The sequence below is a fragment of the Melopsittacus undulatus genome, chromosome 5 (genome assembly GCF_012275295.1).
Source record: "Melopsittacus undulatus isolate bMelUnd1 chromosome 5, bMelUnd1.mat.Z, whole genome shotgun sequence".
NCBI lineage: Eukaryota > Metazoa > Chordata > Aves > Psittaciformes > Psittaculidae > Melopsittacus > Melopsittacus undulatus.
In genome coordinates this window covers 6,259,706-6,280,280 of record NC_047531.1, presented here as the reverse complement: position 1 = coordinate 6,280,280, position 20,575 = coordinate 6,259,706, and the positions used below count along the sequence as shown (strand labels likewise).

Here is a 20,575-nt window from a genome sequence, read left to right as displayed (position 1 = left end):
ATTTTGAGGTGATTTCTACACTTTAAGCCTGCTCTTACCATAGAAAAACAAAGCCTCAGGTACCCAACTCTGTATTTTGCTGCTTGATTCTGCCCTTGTTTCTAGGGAAAACTGGGTGAGTGGAGGAGTCTGCAGCAGTCAAATGTGCTGCTTTCATCGTGCTTCCTGACAGGTTTTGAGCCTTATGACCTACATTAGATGACAAGTACTGAAAGGTGGAAGACAGGGGAGTATCTGTATGGTTTGTTTGCCCAAATCAGCTTGTTTGAGGTGGGTTTTCTGTCCCTTATGCTCTCCACCTGCTCATTTCCTCACTGAATGTCAAGAAATGCACCCCTAAGCTACAACTCTGAGCCTAGACACAATAGCAGCTTTCTTATCACTATTGAGGAGTGATTTCTCTTAAAAAATGACAGTAATTAAAGAAGTCAATGTACCAGAATACACATATTATACATTCACAGCATCTCTTCTTGATTCTGGGATGTGTCTTCAGCCATTAGTGTATTTTCGGACCTGCTTCTGGAGCACAGAAGATGGGGAGCACCAAAGACCTTGGATGTAACAGTTCCCGAAGATATGCACACTGGATTTTGGAGGTCCACATTGTTAGATAAAGCAATAAGATGTTGGACACTCGGTGAAGAGATATGGAGAGGATCTTCTTCATATGGATCCTCAGAAGAGAGGAGCTGGCAAATGTGGCCAAAGAAGCAAGGGGAAGTCTGCCTCTCTGGTCCATCTGGTCTCAAGGCTGAAGCACGATGGACCTACTCTGCTCCATGTGCTGGTGGCAGCTCTATAGAGCATGGATCATATTTTTTCTCTCCTGTTGAGCAGAATTTGCTCAAGTATCCTGGATCAAGGAGGTATGTTCCCAGGTTGTAGGACTGAGCCTGAGCTGGTGCTCCTGACAGTCCACGTCCTTTCTATAAACCTAAATCTGATCTCTTTTCATAGAACCATGGAATGATTTGAGTTGGAAGGGAGCTTGAAGTTCATCCGGTTCCAACCCCTGCCACAGGCAGGGACCCCTTCCACTGGAGCAGCTGCTCCAAGCCCCTGTGTCCAACCTGGCCTTGAACACTGCCAGGGATGGGGCAGCCACAGCTTCTCTGGGCACCCTGTGCCAGCACCTCAGCACCCTCACAGGGAAGAACTGTATCTCCTCTTCCCATCAACAAAACACCAATGATTTCAGCATCATTGATGGTTGTTATTGGCCATACAGAGCTTTGTAGATGCTAAAAGTAGTTTAGTGACATGTCTGTCTGTGTCCAGCATGAAATAATTAAGACTTTCATAAAGCATGGGGCATCTCAAGAGTACAAGTATCCAACTTGTACTCATTGATCCCAGGTGAAAATAGCATAAAAACACATCTTAATTTCCAGGCTTCATCTTTAAGCTCAATAAAAAAGGTCAATCTCTATTTCTCCTTAAAAGAAAGCAAAATCATAGAACCATAGAATGGTTTGGGTTGGAAGGGACCTTGAAGATCATCTAGTTGTTGTTCAGCAGCTTGCTGTAAGTCATATTGACTTAAGAGGGGGGTTTGACATACACCAAAGAGACCTGTTGGGCCCCCACCAGTCCTGTGTCCAGGTAGGCACTACAAGGCAGGATGGAGCTGAGCTACACCCCATGCAGAGAAATAGGGATGTCTCACATTCCAAACCCCTGAATATTCCATGGTAGGGCTTCTGTGTGGTGCTAGTCCATGGAAACAGTTACCCACAAATACTGAGTGTCCAGAAAAAGTCACCTTGGGTTTCCTGATGGGATTATGGACCTTCAGAGGAAGCAGATTCCTGTCTGTGTGAACAGAAATGGTTCAGAGTTGGGTTTCTTGGAATCAGAGTTTGGTTTCCTTGCCAGCATAAACTAATCGAGGACCACTGAAGGATTTTGATGCCACCTCCATCCAGGTCTTCCTGCATCTCCCTGGGCTTCCACCAGTTCATTTTCTGTACCAGGTTATATTCACCCATGCTGCTGAGCTAACCCCAGCTGATTTTAATGAGCTTGGGTTTGGGAAGATCAACCATGTGGTGCTGGCTGTTGCTTCAACAGAGTTGGAAGCAGGATAGGGTGAGACATTCGGTGGCAGCAGGGTCTTAGATGGGTTTAAGGAGGTTGTAAATGGCACCTGGGACACCAGTTGCTTTCATGGAAGAGCCAGAGATGGAGAGCTGGAGAAAACATTGCAGCCCTTCTGTGCTGTATGAAATTGGTCACTTGGAGAGAAAAGCATTGAGATAAACATCTACCAAGGAGATACGGAGACACCAAACCTGTTGTAAGTCATGACAATTCAGGGTGAGTACTGCTGTGGATACCTCCTGGTATTGGGTCAGAGGATGGCCCCATCTCCAAACACAGATGTCCCTGCAGCCCTGGGGTGACAGGAGGAGGTTTTCACATGTGTGCTGACTCCAGCATGCTCTGCTCCCAAATGGAAGTGCCAAAATCAAGAGGGAGATTGATGAACCACCGTCGGGAACACTGGTTTGCAGATGGTGCCTCTCAGGGTGGGTGTCAGGCAGCAGCACCCAGAGGCAGAGCAAAGCCCACGCCTGTAACTGCTGCTTTTCTGCACAAAATACTCTTTGCACATCAAATAAGTGCTTTATCCCCAAAAAACTCTGCCTGGGAAGAACTGGAATGAAGAGGATTTGCCGTTGGCTTTTGGGACTGCTACATGAAGGTGACCTCTTATCCAGAGCTGGTTCCTGCACTGATTTGGGCTGGGTTTTCCCATCTCCTGCCCTCCGAGGAAAGAGGAAACTGCCAACTCCTGAATTCTCTCGTGGAAAGAGGATTATGGGTCCTATTAAATGGGGATTACTGAAATGAAGACATCCTGGGAGCCAGGCTGCTGAGTTCCTGCCCAGGAGAGCTGCTCAGCTCACTTAACCCTTCACTGCCTGCACTTCCCAGCCTGTGAATGACAGTGGGTCTGGGGCTTCCTGGAGACTCAGGGGTTGGGTCTGTGTGGAAGGTGTGTGCTCTGCTCTGGCAGGACAGCACGTGTTCTCCACACACTCGTGGAGGAGCACCTGGAAACCACAGCATGTGCCTTCAGTGTAAAAAGGTTATAATGGTACAAAGCATTTCCATCTTTGCCCATGGATGTCAATGTGGTGGCTCCATGAAGCCACCATGTCATGTCGTGATAAATCATAGAATCCCAGACTGGTTTGTGTAGGAAAAGACCTTAAAGCTCATCCAGTTCCAACCCCTGCCACAGGCAGGGACCCCTTCCACTGGAGCAGCTGCTCCAAGCCCCTGTGTCCAACCTGGCCTTGAGCACTGCCAGGGATGGGGCAGCCACAGCTTCTCTGGGCACCCTGTGCCAGCGCCTCAGCACCCTCACAGGGAACAGCTTCTGCCTTCTCTCCAACCTGAACTTCCCCTGTTTCAGTTTGAACCCATCACCCCTTGTCCTATCGCTACAGTCCCTGATGATGAGTCCCTCTCCAGCACCCAAAGCTCAGGAACATCATCTTTGTGCTCACAAAGGGCTGCTATGCAGGAGCATGGAGAGAGTATGAATCTTTCCTGGCTGGCTGCAGATGCTGGTGGGAGAGCTGCAGACATGGGCTTTAGAAGGTCCTGTGGAGCTCCACTACCAGCCAGTGAGCTTCTGCCCAGGTCTGACACTTGCATTTTAGGACACACACAGCACACCAGTGGGTTAATAAGGGCTGGTGTGGAAGTCTTTGATGTTGGTGTAGGGAATATGCAAAGAGGATGCTAATGATGATAGGGAACATAGAAAGGGGATGGTGATGATTCAGTCAGATGTCTTTGAGTTGATGTGGGGATAATGGAAAGAGGAGCATGATTTTGATGTGGTCAGAAGTCTTTGGTGGTGGAGGAGGGGATATGCAAAGATGATAATGATGATGAGGAACATGCAAGTAGAATGATGATGATGATTCAGTCAGAAATCTTTGACGTTTGTGTAGGGAACATGCAAAGAGGATGATGATGATGATGGTATGGAGCAGTGTGGTCTCAGCAAGCTCAGGTCCTTGGCACTTCACCAGCTGCTTGTTGAAATCTGCTCCCTGTCTTTTCTTGACTCTAACAGGGGGTGTCACACTTCCCACCTGCTTCCCACCTGGGGCCATCTGGATGGCAGGAGCTGGGGAAACAGATGTGTTTGGGATTTTCCCTTTCCTTGTGCCTTCTTTCCCAGACACCTCTTTATGGTACCCCAGTGAGTCTCTGAAGCATTCGGAGCTCAGCACCCTCCATGGGTACAGCTGTGTTGAGATGCAGCAGGGAGTTACCCAAATGATCCTCCTCCTCCATCTTTCTCTATCCTTCTCCTTCATCCTCCTCCATCCTTCTCCATCCTCCTCCTCCATTTTCTTCCTCCTCCATTCTCTTCCTCCTCCATTCTCCTCCTCCTCCATTCTCCATCTTCCTCCTTTCTCCATCTTCCTCCTCTTCCATTTTCCTACTCCTCCATTTTCTTCTTTCTCCACCCTTCTCCTCCTCCATTCTTCTCCATTAGCAGCTGTATTAGAAAAGCTGATGACTCTTCATGATTCAAAGGCTTTTCCACCCATGCTTTCTAGCTTTGCTGTTTCTTCTGGTGTCATTATAAACCTCAAGTTCTGCCATGTTTGACCATTGCCTTTCCAGCACACCTTCAATGCAGCAGTGCTCCTGCTCGGAACAGTCACACAGAACAGTCTCACCTACACTGTCAGGATGTGGTACTTGAGATGCCAAACCAGGGGTTTGCTTAGGAATGATTTGAGTTTGTGATTTATCCCTTTTTGGTCCCAGCAAACCTTCCTGGGTCTCCAGAGAGGTGACTTTGTGGTTACTTTGGTTACAGATCTTGGATGATGGAGGAGATCTCACTCACTGGATTTACAAGAAATACCCCAACATGTTTAAGAAGATCAAGGGGATAGTAGAGGAGAGCGTGACCGGTGTCCACAGGTAATGGGACAGGCTGGATGCTGAGCATGGAGATGTGTGGACCAAAGCATCTTCTGGCACTCGTAACAAAAGATCTCCAAGCTCTAAGATGCCCCAGATGAGTGTTGAACCTCGTAAAACATGCTCTGTGGTTTTCCTTCAGCATGGGCTTGGCTTTCCCTTAAGAGGTGGTTTAACTCTCATATAGTGAAAGCAATAGACTTGGAACTACTGCTCTGAATTCCAGATGAGGAGCAGAAGCATCTGCTGACCATTGCATGGGTGGAGAAAGTGCACAAGGCCTTGTTTTCCTAAGGAGCAGTGGTTATCTCACCTCATTTTGCATGGAAAAAGGAAGGGGTGAGGGCGTTGCACAAGAAGGGCTCTGGAGAAGGTCAACAGCATCATCCTAAACTAAATCTATGGAGAGAAGTGAGATTTGGGAAGAGGAAATGAGTCTCTAGTTGAGATGAGAGTCCAGGAAGGGAGAACCACAAATGACTGAGATCCATCCATCGTGTGACAGAAGCAGGATTGTGATGGGGGAAGGGGCTGCTCAGAACAGGGAAATGGAATGTTTGCAGTAAGGAAGTGACCTATTTCAGTTTAGCAGCCACAGGGGTCAAGAAAATAACTTGGTCATATTTTTGGTACTGGGAATTTTCCCAAGATTGGCAAAAGAGATGTGCATAACCAAAGCAATGGTCAAAACTGCTCCCCATGGTCTTGTGCCAGGAGCAAGGCTGTTGCTGAGGTTGGTGGTATTGATGCATGCGTGCTCCTTACCTCCAGGGGACAGACAATGTGGCGACTGATGGCACTGGAGGTGGTCCCTTGGGCCTGAGCAAGGGACCATGTTCTCCTTCCCGAGGTCCGGAGCAGGGGATGATGCTCAGGTTCTCTTTGTAGCCATAGTGTAGAGTTGAGATCCATTTCTAGTGGTTTTGCTGCTGCCAGGAGTTGAGTCTGCTCTCAGGAGCACGAGGTCAGGTTGATGTGTTCCCACCCTGGGTCCTTCTGCTCTACAACTCAATGATAACACTCCTGCTGCTGTTCAAACTGATGTTTGGCTTCAGGAGCTGGTCACAGCAGCTTCACATTGCTGTGATGTTACCCTCCTGCGGCCATTCCTATTTGTCATGAGCTGGAAGAGCTTGAGGAATTACAGGAGCCCTCATTTTACAGTATCTGAAACAGGATTTGGAAGTTTTGTCACGTTGAGGACATCAGAGGATTATTGTAATATCAATGGTTATGAGGCAGATTAAGTCCAGAGCACCTTCCAGTCTGCTATTTGCCATTGTTATGCAGTAGGGAAGGAAAACAGAGGCAAACATCTGTGGAAGCTCCTCCTGAAATGAGAAGCTCCCAGTAAGAGGTTATCTTTGACCCTCCAGGTGTCTACTGCTCACTCCAGTGAAACAAAGACCTCGAGCACACAACAGGAGAGCGCAGGGGAAGACTTCAACACTGATGACCTGTTTCTTCCTGTATTCCTTCCAGGCTGTACCAGTTGTCCAAAGCAGGGAAGCTCTGTGTCCCAGCCATGAATGTCAACGACTCGGTCACAAAGCAGAAGTTTGACAACCTGTACTGCTGCAGAGAGTCCATCCTGGACGGGTATGTACATGGCCACCAACAAAGGGCTGTGCTCCTTGCTCATGTCACATTGGATCCCACAGGGAACTGGGTCCATGGGTCTGTCCCACCCCCCATTTGAGACCATTTTAGGTCAGTGAAAACAATGAGCCGTTGGAATAAGGTCCCCATGGAAGTGATGGGCTCCCCGATGCTGGACACTCCTAAGATTGGGCTGGACAAGGTGCTGGGACACTTTTGTCTGGGAAGGTTGGACCAGAGGACCCTCGAGGTCTCTTCCAACCTGATATTCTGTGGTTCTACAAGTTGATGTGTTAGAGGAGAACAAAGACCCTTTATTACCTCTTGTCCATCCTATCAACGATGAGAAGCTGGAAGGCATTTTGAGACAGCAGCTGTGTCTCTGGGGCTCAGAAGACCCTAGGACTTGTACTATTGGTTGTAAAGCTCTCTAAACACACACACCACAGAAAACCAATGTTGAATCTTGGGTGTGTAAGAGAATGGTCTTGCAGCAAAGATTTCAGGTCTCTAGAAGTTCTGTGGTGATGATTTGTGCTCTCAGGGTGACGTTGCCCTTTATGTAGGTGAGTCATGTGCATTTTCCTTTCTTGGTGAGTGTGGCTGGAGCTGTGTTCAAATCCTGCAGCTTCTCTGTGTGAGGACTTCAGAAGTCTTCATGTATGGCTACAATACTGCTTCCCATTCCTCTTAACCTTTGTGGTATCAGGGTAAAACCCACCTGTGTCTGAGGGGTGTGTGTGAGTCATCCAGCTCCTTCATCACAACATCTTCCTTCTCTGCTTGACCCTGGTGAGGCCACATCTGGAGCACTGTGTCCAGTGCTGGGCTCCTCAGTACAAGAAAGACAAGGAGCCACTGGAGAGGGTCCAGCAGAGGCCACAAGGATGCTCAGAGTCTGGAGCATCTCTCTTATGAAGAGAGGTTGCAGGAGCTGAGCCTGGTCAGTCTGGAGAAGAACAGCTTGAGAGGGGTTCTCATCAATGGAGATCAGTAGCTCGAAGGTGGTGCCAGGAGGATGGTGCAAGACTCTTCTCAGTGGTGCCCAGTGACAGGATGAGGAGCAATAGCCAACAACTGAAACACAAGTGTCACCTCAGTACCAGGAAAAGCTTCTATACATTAGAGCACTGGCACAGGCTGCCCTGGGGGGTTGTGGATGTCTCCCTCTCTGGAGACATCCAAAACCCACTGGGACACGTTCCTCTGTGATGTGCTCTGGCTGGCCCTGCCTTGGCAGGGGTTTGAACTGGATGATCTCCAGAGCTCCCTTCCATCCCTAATGAACCTTCCTTTCAGCTGACCATAAATAGGTACAGAAGGTGGGAATGATAGGAATTCTAAATCCTTTATCCACCTCCACCCTCCTTGCTCCTGCAGGATCCCCAGTCATGTGCCATACAAGCAAGCAGAAGAGTGTTTGCTTCCCCCTGGGCTCCCTCCCCCCTAGGATCCCAGTGGGCAGCCCATGGGACTGGGAGCAGCTCTGCAGCAACCTGATGGTGCTGTTGTTTTCAGGACTGGATAGGAATAAGTTGCTGACGGATACGTGGGCACTGGGAACATGATGTATCTTCTGAGACTGTTGATCTTGAAATGCAGTGCAAACTGCTTGAAGTGGTGATCAAGAGAGTGTAAATCTCATCTCAGGGATATTTTTTCCTCTCTGCCTCCCTTTATTTTCCTTGCTTTGATGGAATTGGGTGCCCGTGTCCCCACCACCTCCAGCACCAGATCTTGTCAAAGCCAAGTGAGATTAGGAAGACTTACTCCTACAGTTAAGGCTATGGGATATTGCACCAAGTAGTGGTCCCAGTAGACAAGTAAGCACAGAGCAGGGACAAAGTAGTCTCTCCAGGCTGGTGCTGATGCTGCTGAGATGGACACAGCAGGATGGTCACCTGCTCTGTGCCAGGTATTATGGTGCAGAGGAGGAAGCCACCATGGAGAAGAGAACCTGCTTCAAGAGAAAAGACTGTTGTCATGGTTTGAAGCTCAAACAAGCCTTGAGCTGCAGTTGACAGCTCCTCACCAACGCAGGGATGTCTCCTTCTGTCTAATCAAAGTCCATCTGGCAGTCTCTTGGTGTTCAGCTTGGCTCCTGCTGCCTTCAGTCTGGTGGCACCAGAGCTTCTCAGACACCCAGCATATGCTTCCCTGGCAGTGGTAGCCTCTGCTCTAACATCTTTCTCCCAGATCTTTGTGGAATATGTAGGGCTTTGAAGCAGTCTTCCTGGTAGTGGTCATCTTGACCAGGAGAAGTGAAGAAGAGTCATGTTTGTCCAGATACAGGGGCACGGAGATGACCTTTAAAATGTGTGCAAGCGCCATGTGGGTTAGTGAACCACCAAATGTGCTTCTCAGGATGATCCACTGCATGTGCAGTTTCTTCTCCATATTTCCATCAGGTGTTGTTCTAAAAGACTAACTTTTGGGCTCCTTGTTGAGCCCAGCAGTGATGGAATCTGGCTCTTCTCTGCCAAGATGTTGTATTATGAACAACCTGCTCTAGTGGAAGGTGTCCCTGCCTGCTGCAGGGGGTTGGAACTGGGTGAGTTTTAAGGTCCCTTCCAACACAAACCAGTCTGGGATTCTAGAAAAGCAACTTGATGCAGTAATTCTAATTACATAGCCCTTCCTTCTTTGTCATGGCCGTGTCTCTGCTCAGTGTTACAGGATTCAAACTGCACAAGGCAGCCTCTGTCAGAGTGTCATGGAATGGTTTGTGTAAGAAAGGACCTTAAAGCTCCTCCAATTCCAACCCCTGCCATGGGCAGGGACACCTTCCACTGGAGCAGCTGCTCCAAGCCCCTGTGTCCAACCTGGCCTTGAACACTGCCAGGGATGGGGCAGCCACAGCTTCTCTGGGCACCCTGTGCCAGCGCCTCAGCACCCTCACAGGGAACAGCTTCTGCCTTATCTCCAACCTGAACTTCCCCTGTTTCAGTCTGAACCCATCACCCCTTGTCCTATCACTCCAGTCCCTGATGAAGAGCCCCTCTCCAGCATCCTTGTAGCCCCCTTCAGACACTGGAAGATGGGGGTCAGCTGCCCAGTGAAGAGTTGCCCCCAGCTTCTGAGCTAAAGGCACAGCTTTTAGCCCCATGTTCCACCAGATGCTGTCCGTGGCTAAAAGCATGAAAATCTTTGTATCTTCTTTATCGTGTTGTGATGGATGATGGACCTCAGGGGTTGGGCAGTTGGGATCTGAGCTAAGTCTGGCCCAGGCATCTAGAACTGGGTCAAGGGAAGCCTGAGCAGAGGTGCTGTGGGTTTTATCTCTCTTCTCTTGGAAATGTGAGGGAATTTCACCTTCCCTGCACTGCTAACCTATTTAGTGGTGTGCTAAAAATAGCCTGCAATGTAGGGCACTCTTAGGGAGAAAGCAGAAGGAATCCGAGTGGAAGGGAGAGCTTTATTTGTGGAAAGCCCTAGGATTCGGGCAATAAATTACCACTTTCCTGCTTCTTCTGGAGCTATTTCTGGGGCTGTTTTAAATATAAAACAACAAAAAGAAGAAGGAAATATTTTTGGATAAGATCTTAAATATTTCTGGAGTCCAAAACAAAGGGATACAACAACAGAGCTAAAGAAAATAAGGATCCAGGCCCCAAATCTTCCATCTCTGTTGTGTTTCCACAATGACCAAAGGAAAAAGTCAGGTTTTAGGAGCCCTTTGGGTCCCCTCTGCACCCAGAATTGCTGTGAGTCTTCAGGGACACAGGGTACAGCTGTGGTGTTTAGGAGGAGCAAACCAGGTGTCCACTGCCCTTCCCAGCCTCAGCAATGGAATAGATTTTACTGCTGGTCTTTAATGAAGTCGTCTTCTCTTTCCTCAGCCTTAAGAGGACAACAGACATGATGTTTGGAGGGAAGCAAGTAGTGGTTTGTGGCTATGGAGAGGTAAGGGGATCACAGCTTACCTGCAGGTTTTGCATGTAAAACTGGCACATCCTTTTGCATGGCTTTATCCCATAGGGTTTTCCTGTCCTTGGGGCTTGTTTCTGCATCTGCAGGGACCTTCAGACCTGATGGGTTGGCCAAAACTGGAAGATTTTCCTCATTTCCACTGTATTTCTTTAGTATTCAGCAGATGACAAAGCTGAATCTTAAGAGACATGAATATGGAGTATTCTGAATAGCTTTAATATCTGAATATTGGCACATCCAGATATTAATAGATCATATCTTTTATATTCTATTCTTTGTAATGTAATCTTCAGACATTTGGAGGCTGGGTTCTGCAGATGTACTGTGCAGCCACAGTGATGCATGCTGAAAACGTGGTCAAGAAAGGGTACTTAATCTTGACCTACCCCCATGCTTCCATCCCCAAACAGAATGATTCTCTACAAAGGATGGGAATAACCACCCTTGTCAGAAGCAGTTCACACCAGCTATGGGGGCTGTGCTGTGGGAGCTGCACTGGGACTCTTTTTTTCCCCCCAAAAGATGCAATGGGATTATTTCTTGATGTGTAATCACATTTTTGGGGAGCTCTTGGTCATGTAACCATTGCCCTCAATTCCCCTGTGAGCTTCACTGTGTGCTGTGTAAAGGTTAAAGCTCTTTAACCCTCAGAGATTAAGCCATTAAGCTTCCTAAACAGAGGAAAGGTTACAAGAGACTGAAACTTTCCCTGAGATAAGGGTAATCTCTTGTTTTCGTTGTACTTTCTAGATACCAGCAAGGAAAAACAACTCCCTGGGGGCAAGATCAGCATCACTTTTACATGTTTTAGTGCCTCTTATCTAGGCTGGGTCCTACATGACTCCAAATCCATGAATTTCATGCACCCAGAAGCTGAGTATGTGCAACCAGAGAGTTGCAAAGGGCTCTTGGGGCTGCAGGAGACACATGAGTTGTATATCCCCCATGGCCACATTGATGCTCAGCATCTCCTGAGCCCTCAGCATCTCACTCTTCCTCTGTGCTCTTCTCCCTCCCCAGGTTGGAAAGGGCTGTTGTGCTGCTCTGAAGGCCATGGGCTCCATAGTGTATGTGACAGAGATCGATCCAATCTGTGCCCTGCAGGCCTGGTAAGCACTTGCACTGAGCCCAGCTGCTTCTTCAGCTTCTTTTATCCCCCCAGGAGAACCATGGCCAGAAACCACTCAGCAGTGGTGCCTACCCAGGGAGACACTGGTGTGGGGTTTGTAGCTTCCCCATCCCCTTGGAGGGACCCACAGCTCTGTCCTACAGCAGCAAAGAGTTCCTGCACTAAAGCCTCACCCAGTTTATCTGTACCCCGTGTGCCAACTTGCATGATCATAACTACAGTGGCCAAGAGTTTAATGATAATGGCTTGAAGGAGTTTAATGATGATGGCTTGAAAGGATATTGGGAGTGAACTGCAACCTTTGGAGTGCAAACTCAGGCTTTACTGGGCTGTGCACCCACCTCACCCGAGGGATATACCCACCCCTCACAAACCTCTCCTTGCTAACACTGGTACCCTGACACAGGGCTGAAAGCATGTGGCTGCCCCCTCACATGGACACACTGTGGCTATACCCAACCTCATTTCTTCCAGGTAAAGGTTGTTCTGGTGCAGAGATGCTGCTTCTGCAGCTCAAGGTGTGAAATGGGACATGAAAGCAGAGTCCCAAAACCACACAGAGCCTTATTAAACCTTCATCCTCTTCCTCACAGCCAGCTTTCAAAGCCCTGCCACAGTGAGGGAACTCCTGAGTAGACCTGATCAACCTCCAGTTTGCTTTGTGACCTCCACAACTGCTCCCAAAGCTTTCATGGTGCCTTTGGTGGTTGCAACAACCCCAGCCCTGCCTCTGCCCAAGGCAGCACCATGCGGCCCTGCTCATAAGGATTGTACAGTGGGAGGGAGTTAAAACACAATAAATGGGACATAAAGCAGGAAAAATGACTCCTTTTATAGCACCTACAATTCTGCAGCTTGTGAGAGCCACAGGAATCAGTTCTCAGGAACAATGTCAACAAATCCTAATAAACACCCCTCCTGCCCTTGTTATGTGCTGAGCACACCTGGCTGGGTGAAGTCAGGAGAGACCTGCTGAGCACCAGCACATCTAAAGATGCTGTAAGTGCCTAAATTTGGATTGCAGCCTGGATGACAGACATCTGTGGGCTGGGGCTGTTTGGGTTTTATGTTTCTGAAGATGCTCTAAATCCATATCAGAAAGGCTCCTGCAGCAGGAGGGGGATCTGCAGCTTCTGCATGTACTTTGCAGCATTAAAAAAGCCATCTTGATGGAAAATGTTTCTTTGCAGATGTGGGGGCCTGGACAGAAAATGTGAAATCCCCCAAATCTCTTTTCACTTCTCCCCACAACAGTCCCAAATCCTCCAAAAACCAATCCAAAATGCTATGGGGGATGTGGCTCTTCAAGTTCTGCCTTGCTGTTTGTGGCATTAGAAAGTTCAAGCGAGTATCTAAGAGTCACTTGATGGGGTGTTTCTCTATTTTGGGTATGGTTTTGCTCCTTCTCAGTCTACTTTTTCCTCCCTCTTCTCCTAGCATGGATGGATTCCGGCTGGTGAAGCTCAATGAGGTCATCAGACAGGTTGACATTGTCATCACCTGCACAGGTACGTGGTCCCCAATGCTGGGGATGGATACTCATGGGTGCACACCCATAATTGGGTCCATCTTTTTCCAAAGGAAAAGGCAGGATGGGGAAGGCAAACAGGGTGTTTGTTATGGGTTTTGCTGTCTGGCAGGTAACAAGAATGTGGTGACCAGGGAACACTTGGATCGGATGAAGAACAGTTGCATCGTCTGCAACATGGGGCACTCCAACACTGAGATCGATGTGGTGAGTGCAGGAATGTGCCTTGGGATTGGGATGATGGTGGGTGATAGGGTCACAGAGTGGTTTGGGTTGGAAGGGAGCTTAAAGCTCCTCCAGCTCCAACCCCTGCCACAGGCAGGGACCCCTTCCACTGGAGCAGCTGCTCCAAGCCCCTGTGTCCAACCTGGCCTTGAACACTGCCAGGGATGGGGCAGCCACAGCTTCTCTGGGCACCCTGTGCCAGCGCCTCAGCACCCTCACAGGGAACAGCTTCTGCCTAAGAGCTCAGCTCAGTCTCCCCTTCAGCAGCTCTGTCTGACCTCAGCTGCCTTAGCAAGCACCTGAGGGGAGACGAAATAACCCAGTACCCATCTGTCTCAGTAAACATTGTCAGACATGTCTCTGTCATTCCTGCAATCCCAAAGCATGCCAGTGAGACAGAAAAACTGCTCCAGCCTCCAGCGTATGGTTTGGTGTCCACCAGCATTATTACTTCCCCTTGAGAGTCAGTGGGTTGCCCTCTCCAGCCCAGTCCAACCCAACCAAGAGTTCAGCTTGGTGCAGCACAACAGTTTATGCTTTATGGAGCAGCACCAAAATCTGCTCCTCTGTGCTTTGTCATGAGAAGAAAAACAAGAGGATCTTGTCTCAAGGTCAGTGGAGAATCGTTTCACCAGACCCATGGATTTAAAGCCATTTAAAGAAGTGGTCCCAGCCATGCAGAGTTGGTGACTGAATCCTCTTCAGCTAGAAGACCTTGAACCACAATAGTTGATGCTGGAGCTTTGATATACTGCAAGCATAAAAATAGTTCCAGGCTATGATTCATAAAGGTTCTCTTGGTCTGGGACTGTGACCAGATCTAAAGGAAGATACAAGCCCAGGAACATGTTGGACACTGCTGGAGGGAATCCAGAGGAGGCCATGGAGATGCTGCAAGGGCTGGAGCAGCTCTGCTCTGGAGCCAGGCTGAGAGAGCTGGGCTGGGGCAGCCTGGACAAGAGAAGGCTCCTGAAGGGGAGACCTGAGAGCAGCTCCAGTGCCTAAAGGGGCTGCAGGAAAGCTGGAGAGGGGCTTGGGACAAGGGCCTGTAGGGACAGGCCAAGGGGAATGGCTGGAACCTGCCAGAACAGGGGAGACTGAGCTGAGCTCTTAGGCAGAAGCTGTTCCCTGTGAGGGTGCTGAGGCGCTGGCACAGGGTGCCCAGAGAAGCTGTGGCTGCCCCATCCCTGGCAGTGCTCAAGGCCAGGTTGGACACAGGGGCTTGGAGCAGCTGCTCCAGTGGAAGGGGTCCCTGCCTGTGGCAGGGGTTGGAACTGGAGGAACTTCAAGGCCCCTTCCAACACAAACCATCCCACAATTCTATGATGATGTCAGTGATAGTGCTTCCTCTTTTCATTCCTGTTATGTAGCTCTTGGTTTAAGGTATTTTACCAGTGCTTTAACTACTTTAACATCATGTTTCAGGCCAGCCTGCGCACACCTGAGCTGACATGGGAGAGGGTGAGGTCCCAGGTGGACCATGTCATCTGGCCAGATGGGAAGAGAATAGTCCTTCTGGCAGAGGTGAGTTGAGGGTGAAGGAGCAGGAACTGCAGCCTGTTCTCTGCTTGTGGAGGAAGAAACCAAGGGCTGGATGGGCAATGGAGCTGAAGAGGATCCAGATATCACCTCCTTGGGCCTCAGCAGCTCGAGTGTCTGGTTGAAGGGCCCTGGTTTGGTTCATGAGTAACCAAAACACTGAAGAGCTCCTGTGTTTTCCTTTATCCCACTCCAGGGTGTCTCCCACAGGGTATTTTATCATATTTCTCACTTCTAAATAGTTTTATTGAGTTATAAAACCAACCAACATCTTGGGCTTCAAGTGCATGTGATAAAGGGACGCATTTCACTTGTGGGGTTTGTATCTTCTAGTAGTTCTTTTACCTTCTCAAGGGTTGTGAACTGGTTTTGGTGCCACGCTAACACCAGTCTTTGCTTCCCAGGGCCGCCTGCTGAACCTGAGCTGCTCCACTGTGCCCACCTTTGTTCTGTCCATCACTGCCACCACGCAGGTGAGTAGGGTTTGGGCAGAGCCTAAAGCTCCATAGTGGGCAGCAGTCACTTACCTCAGTGTGTTCTCCGTCCAGGCTTTGGCTTTGATAGAGCTGTACAATGCTCCTGAAGGCCGCTACAAGCAAGACGTGTACCTGCTGCCTAAGAAGATGGGTAAAAATGCTCTCCTTGTCTTCTCTTCCTTGGTGTTGAGATTGAACAGAAGGGAGGTTTGGTTTGGGCTGGGGACAAGGGGGCATTGCAGCCTCCTGGGCTCTGCCATGCTCAGGGACTTCCAGCAAGTTCTTCCCACTGGGTCTGGGCTCTTCAATAGATGGGATGTGTGGTATCTCCATCCCAGCTGGGGAAAGCAGGCTGAAGCACTTGGCAGTGCAGAGGGGACTCATTGTCTTCTCCTCACCCATACTAATGAGCCTTGCAATCATTCCAGATGAGTACGTGGCAAGCCTCCACCTCCCAACGTTTGATGCCCACCTGACAGAGCTCACAGATGAACAAGCAAAATACCTGGGACTGAATAAGAATGGACCTTTCAAACCAAACTACTACAGGTGCTGCTCCTCACCCTCTCCCCTTCTTCTGCCAGGAGGTGGGGTACACATTGGGGGTGCTATGGGGATGGGGTTTAATCCCACTGGGAAGATACCATGGGTGTCCTGCTCATTCCCATCACCACGTGGAAAGTGGGAAGGGGCCAGAGTGTTTGGAGCTGTGCCACGGAGCACTTGGCAGGACACGAGCCCTTTGTACATGGCAGCAGCTGTCAGTGGAGGTGGCAAATGGCAGAGATGCCACCCCCAACTCAGATGACAGCTTTATTTTTAACGGGTGATGAAGGATGAGGTGGCTCCGAGCCCTGGGAGCTGCATCGAGGGTCATAGCAAATTCCCTGCATTGAGGAAGAGCCACAATGACTCAAACATCCTCCCATGCACCATGGGGTGGAGGTGTGCTCAGACAGCTTCAGCTTGGTGTCCTGCAGGAATTAAGGCCTCCAGATACACAAAGGAGACTCGAGTTTTCCCAAGTTTTGTGTTTTGATGTGTAAATATAATGGAATCCAAGACTGGTTTGGGTTGAAAGGGACCTTAAAAGCGAATCCAGTTCCAGGCTGCTCCAAGCCCCTGTGTCCAACCTGGCCTTGAACACTGCCAGGGATGGGGCAGCCACAGCTTCTCTGGGCACCCTGTGCCAGGGCCTCAGCACCCTCACAGGGAACAGCTTCTGCCTAAGAGCTCAGCTCAGTCTCCCCTCTCTTGGGCAGGTTCAAGCCATTCCCCTTGGCCTGTCCCTACAGGCCCTTGTCCCAAGCCCCTCTCCAGCTTTCCTGCAGCCCCTTTAGGCACTGCAGCTGCTCTGGGGTCTCCCCTTCAGGAGCCTTCTCTTGTCCAGGCTGCCCCAGCCCAGCTCTCTCAGCCTGTCCCTATAACGTGGTATTTATGGGGTGGGAGATAAAGACTGTGTCCTGTTCTAAATCATTCCCTTCCTTGGTGTCTGTCCCTCCCAGAACTCACCATGTCCATGCTGGGGCAGCTCCGTGCCTCTTCCACAGCACCTCTCCATAACCTGCTTTTCTCTTCTCTTCCCCAGATACTAAGTTCCTGCCGCTGCATCCCGGAGAATTGTGAGGAACAAGACCCCAGGTCTTTTCTCAACTACTGTACAGGATTAAACAGCTCAAGCTCCCTAAGCTAGAGCCGGGCTTGCTCTCGTAGTAGACAGTGTGTTAGGTTATTTATTTATTGAATAGAACACTCTCCCTGCGGGCTCTGCCGCTGGTGCTCGCTCTGCACTGAGGGAGACGCTGGATTTCTTTCCATTTCTTTCGTTTTACTCTTTGGGTTGTTCTTCTTTTCGGGGCTGAGAGGATGAGGAAGGAGGTGAGGAAGAAGCTGTTGCAATGGGATGGCTGTGATGGACTCGGAACAGCCTGTATGCACCCTTCATCCGACGCATACAACAGGAGCCGTGGGATCCCACTTGGAGGTTGTTGCTTGCGGGTTCCTTCACATCCCAATGCTTCTTCCAGGATCTCACCAGCCACGAGAGTTGGATGGAGGGGGGGCTGGGTTTGTGTTTCTCCTGCCAACACAGCTAAATCCATGCTCCAAGCGCTGCCGACCAGCCGGATGCCACTTCACTGGAGGAACCTCTCATAGTTCTGCTGAGCTTCCCAAGGGATGGTTCCATCAGTGACTGGATGAACTTCGCCTTAGCACTGCTGAAAGCTGTAACAAAGGGTCTGGTTGTTGGTGTCAGCCCATAGCAGGAGCTGGGAGGACAGGAGCGGTGCCCGCTCGGAGGTAGACACAGTGGTGGTGGGTAGGACCCATCACTTCTCCCTCCATCCCAGCTCCAGTGTTCTCCTGCTGCTCACGTTACCAGTGCCAACCTCCCATGGTTCAACCAAAGTCATGATCCCGGTGGGGCTACAGGGTGCTGGTGGAAGAGCCCTGGATCCTCACCCAACAAATGCTGCTCACGTGTCGGGGAGCTCTTCCCAAGCCAAGCAGAGCTCGTCGGCCATCCCGCTGGGAGGACCTGTGTCCATGTGAGGTCTTTCTCCTGCTGAATTTCAGCCCTTAATGGGAATCTTAGGAGTTTTATTTTCCAGTCATATTTGTAGGATAAAATCTGGAACCCCTCTTGGAGTGTATGAGATGAACACCAGAGTAATCCCACACTGATCTTCTGCCTGGGGAAGGGTTCAGCATCACTGAGCCTCTTTAGTTGACTCGACTCTTGATGCATCAGACCCAATGGAGAACAGATCTGCCAGAGTTGCCTGATTTAGCCCAGGATGTCCTATTGGAACACTTCCCAAGGTGACTTTCCGAGTCTCTGAGTCTCATCAGAGTCACTTTAATGGTTCACATGGAGAACATGGTCCTTCTAAAATAGAATCACCCAACTCCCGTGAGCGCAAAAGCCTTTATCCTATGGTGGCTGCTTTGGTACCCAAGTCCCTCATCAGCTGCAGGTTCTTGTTTTGTCCTCATGGACTTTGCCATCATGGGAAACCTCTTTAGTGGCAGCTTGTTCACGCACAAGAAAGGAAAACTGGGGGATTATGGTCTTGGAAGCCGAGTCCTTGGGGCTCTTGCTGCTGAGGGCTGGAGTCAGCTTGACTGCAAGCTGCTCATCTGCAGAGCAAACGTTCTCATCTGGTCACTTCCAAGTTTCTCATAGCCTGGAAGGAAAAGCTTGTGAAGACCTCTGGAAGACCTTAGGGCTTTGGGAAGACCTTAGGGCTTTGAGGAAGGAAGACCTTGAGAAGATCTCAAGAAGACCTTAAGGCTTTCAGGATTTGGTAGGGCTTTCAGAAGGCTTTGAGAAGACTTCAGGGCTTCAAGAAGACTTCATCCATCACTAACCACAGACCTACAATAATCTCACTCATGACTTTCACCCGGATCCTGAGATGTTGGGGTGAGTGCCTGGAGCTATTGGAGATGCTGCTGGATGTCCTCTGTCTGCACCAGCCACTGAACCCCGGGTTCCTGTTGTGCTCCACAGCCTGAAATCCCACTCCTGGTCGAGGTGAAACACAGATGTGGGATCCCCTGGAGCAGAGCAGCCTTTGGAAAACAGGCTCATCCCAACCACAGCCACTCCTGCCCCCGGGAACATCCCCATGCAGCCACAAGACCCTTTGGAACCGCTCACGCAGCCGCTTGACCTGCCCTGTGCCCATCGCTTGTGCAGCATTCGCTGGTGCTGACCCATCTGTGAAGTCCTTTGTGGCCACTTTAATCCCAGTTTATCTTCCAGGTAGCTGATAGGAGGAAAAGGAAATCATCAGAAGAATCAGAAGCTCCCCAGTGGCTTTTCCCACCTCGATTCTGAACGCTCTTCTCCGTGTCCTGCTTCTTCTGTAAGCTGTTGGGCTTGCTTGGCTTATTCCTGATCCATCTGGAATCGGATTCCGTGATCATCTCGAAACTAAACGTGTAGGGGTTGGGTTGGGAAGATTGTTTGGTTTTTTTTAATGTAATACATTTCTAAAGAAATAGGAATTACAAAAAAAAGGAGATTTAGGGAACACCAGCAAAATCATGTAAGGAAACGGTTCTGAACATGGGAAACAGCGAGACCGAAGCCGTCATGGGCGAGACGACACCTTCGCCAGTGTAACATGTTCACAGGATGTTCTAATTATTCATGTCTGAGTGATTGTATTAGATCAGCAATAAACTGTAATCCCAAACCACCAATAAAACATTGGGAAACTCGGTGGCTCTGTGGGGTCTTTGTCATAGAGCCATGGGATGATACGGCTTGGAAGGGACCTTAAAGCTCCTCCAGCTCCAACCCCTGCCACAGGCAGGGACACCTTCCACTGGAGCAGCTGCTCCAAGCCCCTGTGTCCAACCTGGCCTTGAACACTGCCAGGGATGGGGCAGCCACAGCTTCTCTGGGCACCCTGTGCCAGCGCCTCAGCACCCTCACAGGGAACAGCTTCTGCCTAAGAGCTCAGCTCAGTCTCCCCTCTCTTGGGCAGGTTCAAGCCATTCCCCTTGGCCTGTCCCTACATCCCTTGTCCCAAGCCCCTCTCCAGCTTTCCTGCAGCCCTTTTAGGCACTGGAGCTGCTCTGGGGTCTCCCCTTCAGGAGCCTTCTCTTGTCCAGGCTGCCCCAGCCCAGCTCTCTCAGCCTGGCTCCAGAGCAGAGCTGCTCCAGCCCTCGCAGCATCTCCATGGCCTCCTCTGCACTCGCTCCAACAGCTCCACGTCCCTCTTGTGCTGCTGCCCCAGAGCTGGATCAGGGCTGCAGGGGAGGGTTTGGAATACAGAGGGGTCAAGGTGCTGCTGCCTGGGGTAGGGATGGGGACATCGTCCCTAAACCTGGTGCTGTATCCTGGAGCTCCCATTGCTGCCATGTGAGTTCGTCAAGGAATGTTGCTCTGGGGGCTGTATGTCCTTGGGGCTGTTTGGGCTCCTGGTGGCTCTTTGAGCTCTTATTGCTGATGTGTCCTTGGGGAAACTGGGATGAGCTGGGATGGGAAAACAACCCGTTATGTCCCCTGCTCCTGACGTGGTTCCTCGTTGGGTGTTGGCTGTGAGGGACACGAGTGACACCAACCTGGGATGTCCAGCCCCCCGCAGCCACACAGTGATCCCCAAAGCAGCTGCTCCCCTGTATGTGGTGGAGAGGAAGGATCGGGGCGGATGGGAACTCCCAGTTTCTGCC

At 50.1% G+C, this 20,575-nt stretch overlaps 1 protein-coding gene across 2 annotated transcripts in view; it reads left to right on the top strand.

The window, feature by feature from the left end:
• AHCYL2 (adenosylhomocysteinase like 2) overlaps positions 1 to 19,620 on the top strand; it is a 73,697-nt gene extending 54,077 nt beyond the window's left edge. For both annotated transcript variants that reach the window (XM_034062919.1, XM_034062920.1), the window contains exons 7-17: positions 4,856 to 4,962; positions 6,445 to 6,561; positions 10,401 to 10,464; positions 11,512 to 11,600; positions 13,058 to 13,128; positions 13,261 to 13,355; positions 14,799 to 14,897; positions 15,317 to 15,385; positions 15,461 to 15,539; positions 15,817 to 15,937; positions 16,977 to 19,620. In XM_034062919.1, coding sequence (XP_033918810.1) covers positions 4,856 to 4,962; positions 6,445 to 6,561; positions 10,401 to 10,464; positions 11,512 to 11,600; positions 13,058 to 13,128; positions 13,261 to 13,355; positions 14,799 to 14,897; positions 15,317 to 15,385; positions 15,461 to 15,539; positions 15,817 to 15,937; positions 16,977 to 16,983 — 918 coding nt within the window. In that variant the 3' untranslated portion in view covers positions 16,984 to 19,620. The remainder of the gene's footprint in view (positions 1 to 4,855; positions 4,963 to 6,444; positions 6,562 to 10,400; positions 10,465 to 11,511; positions 11,601 to 13,057; positions 13,129 to 13,260; positions 13,356 to 14,798; positions 14,898 to 15,316; positions 15,386 to 15,460; positions 15,540 to 15,816; positions 15,938 to 16,976) is intronic.
• Positions 19,621 to 20,575: the final 955 nt, after the last annotated feature.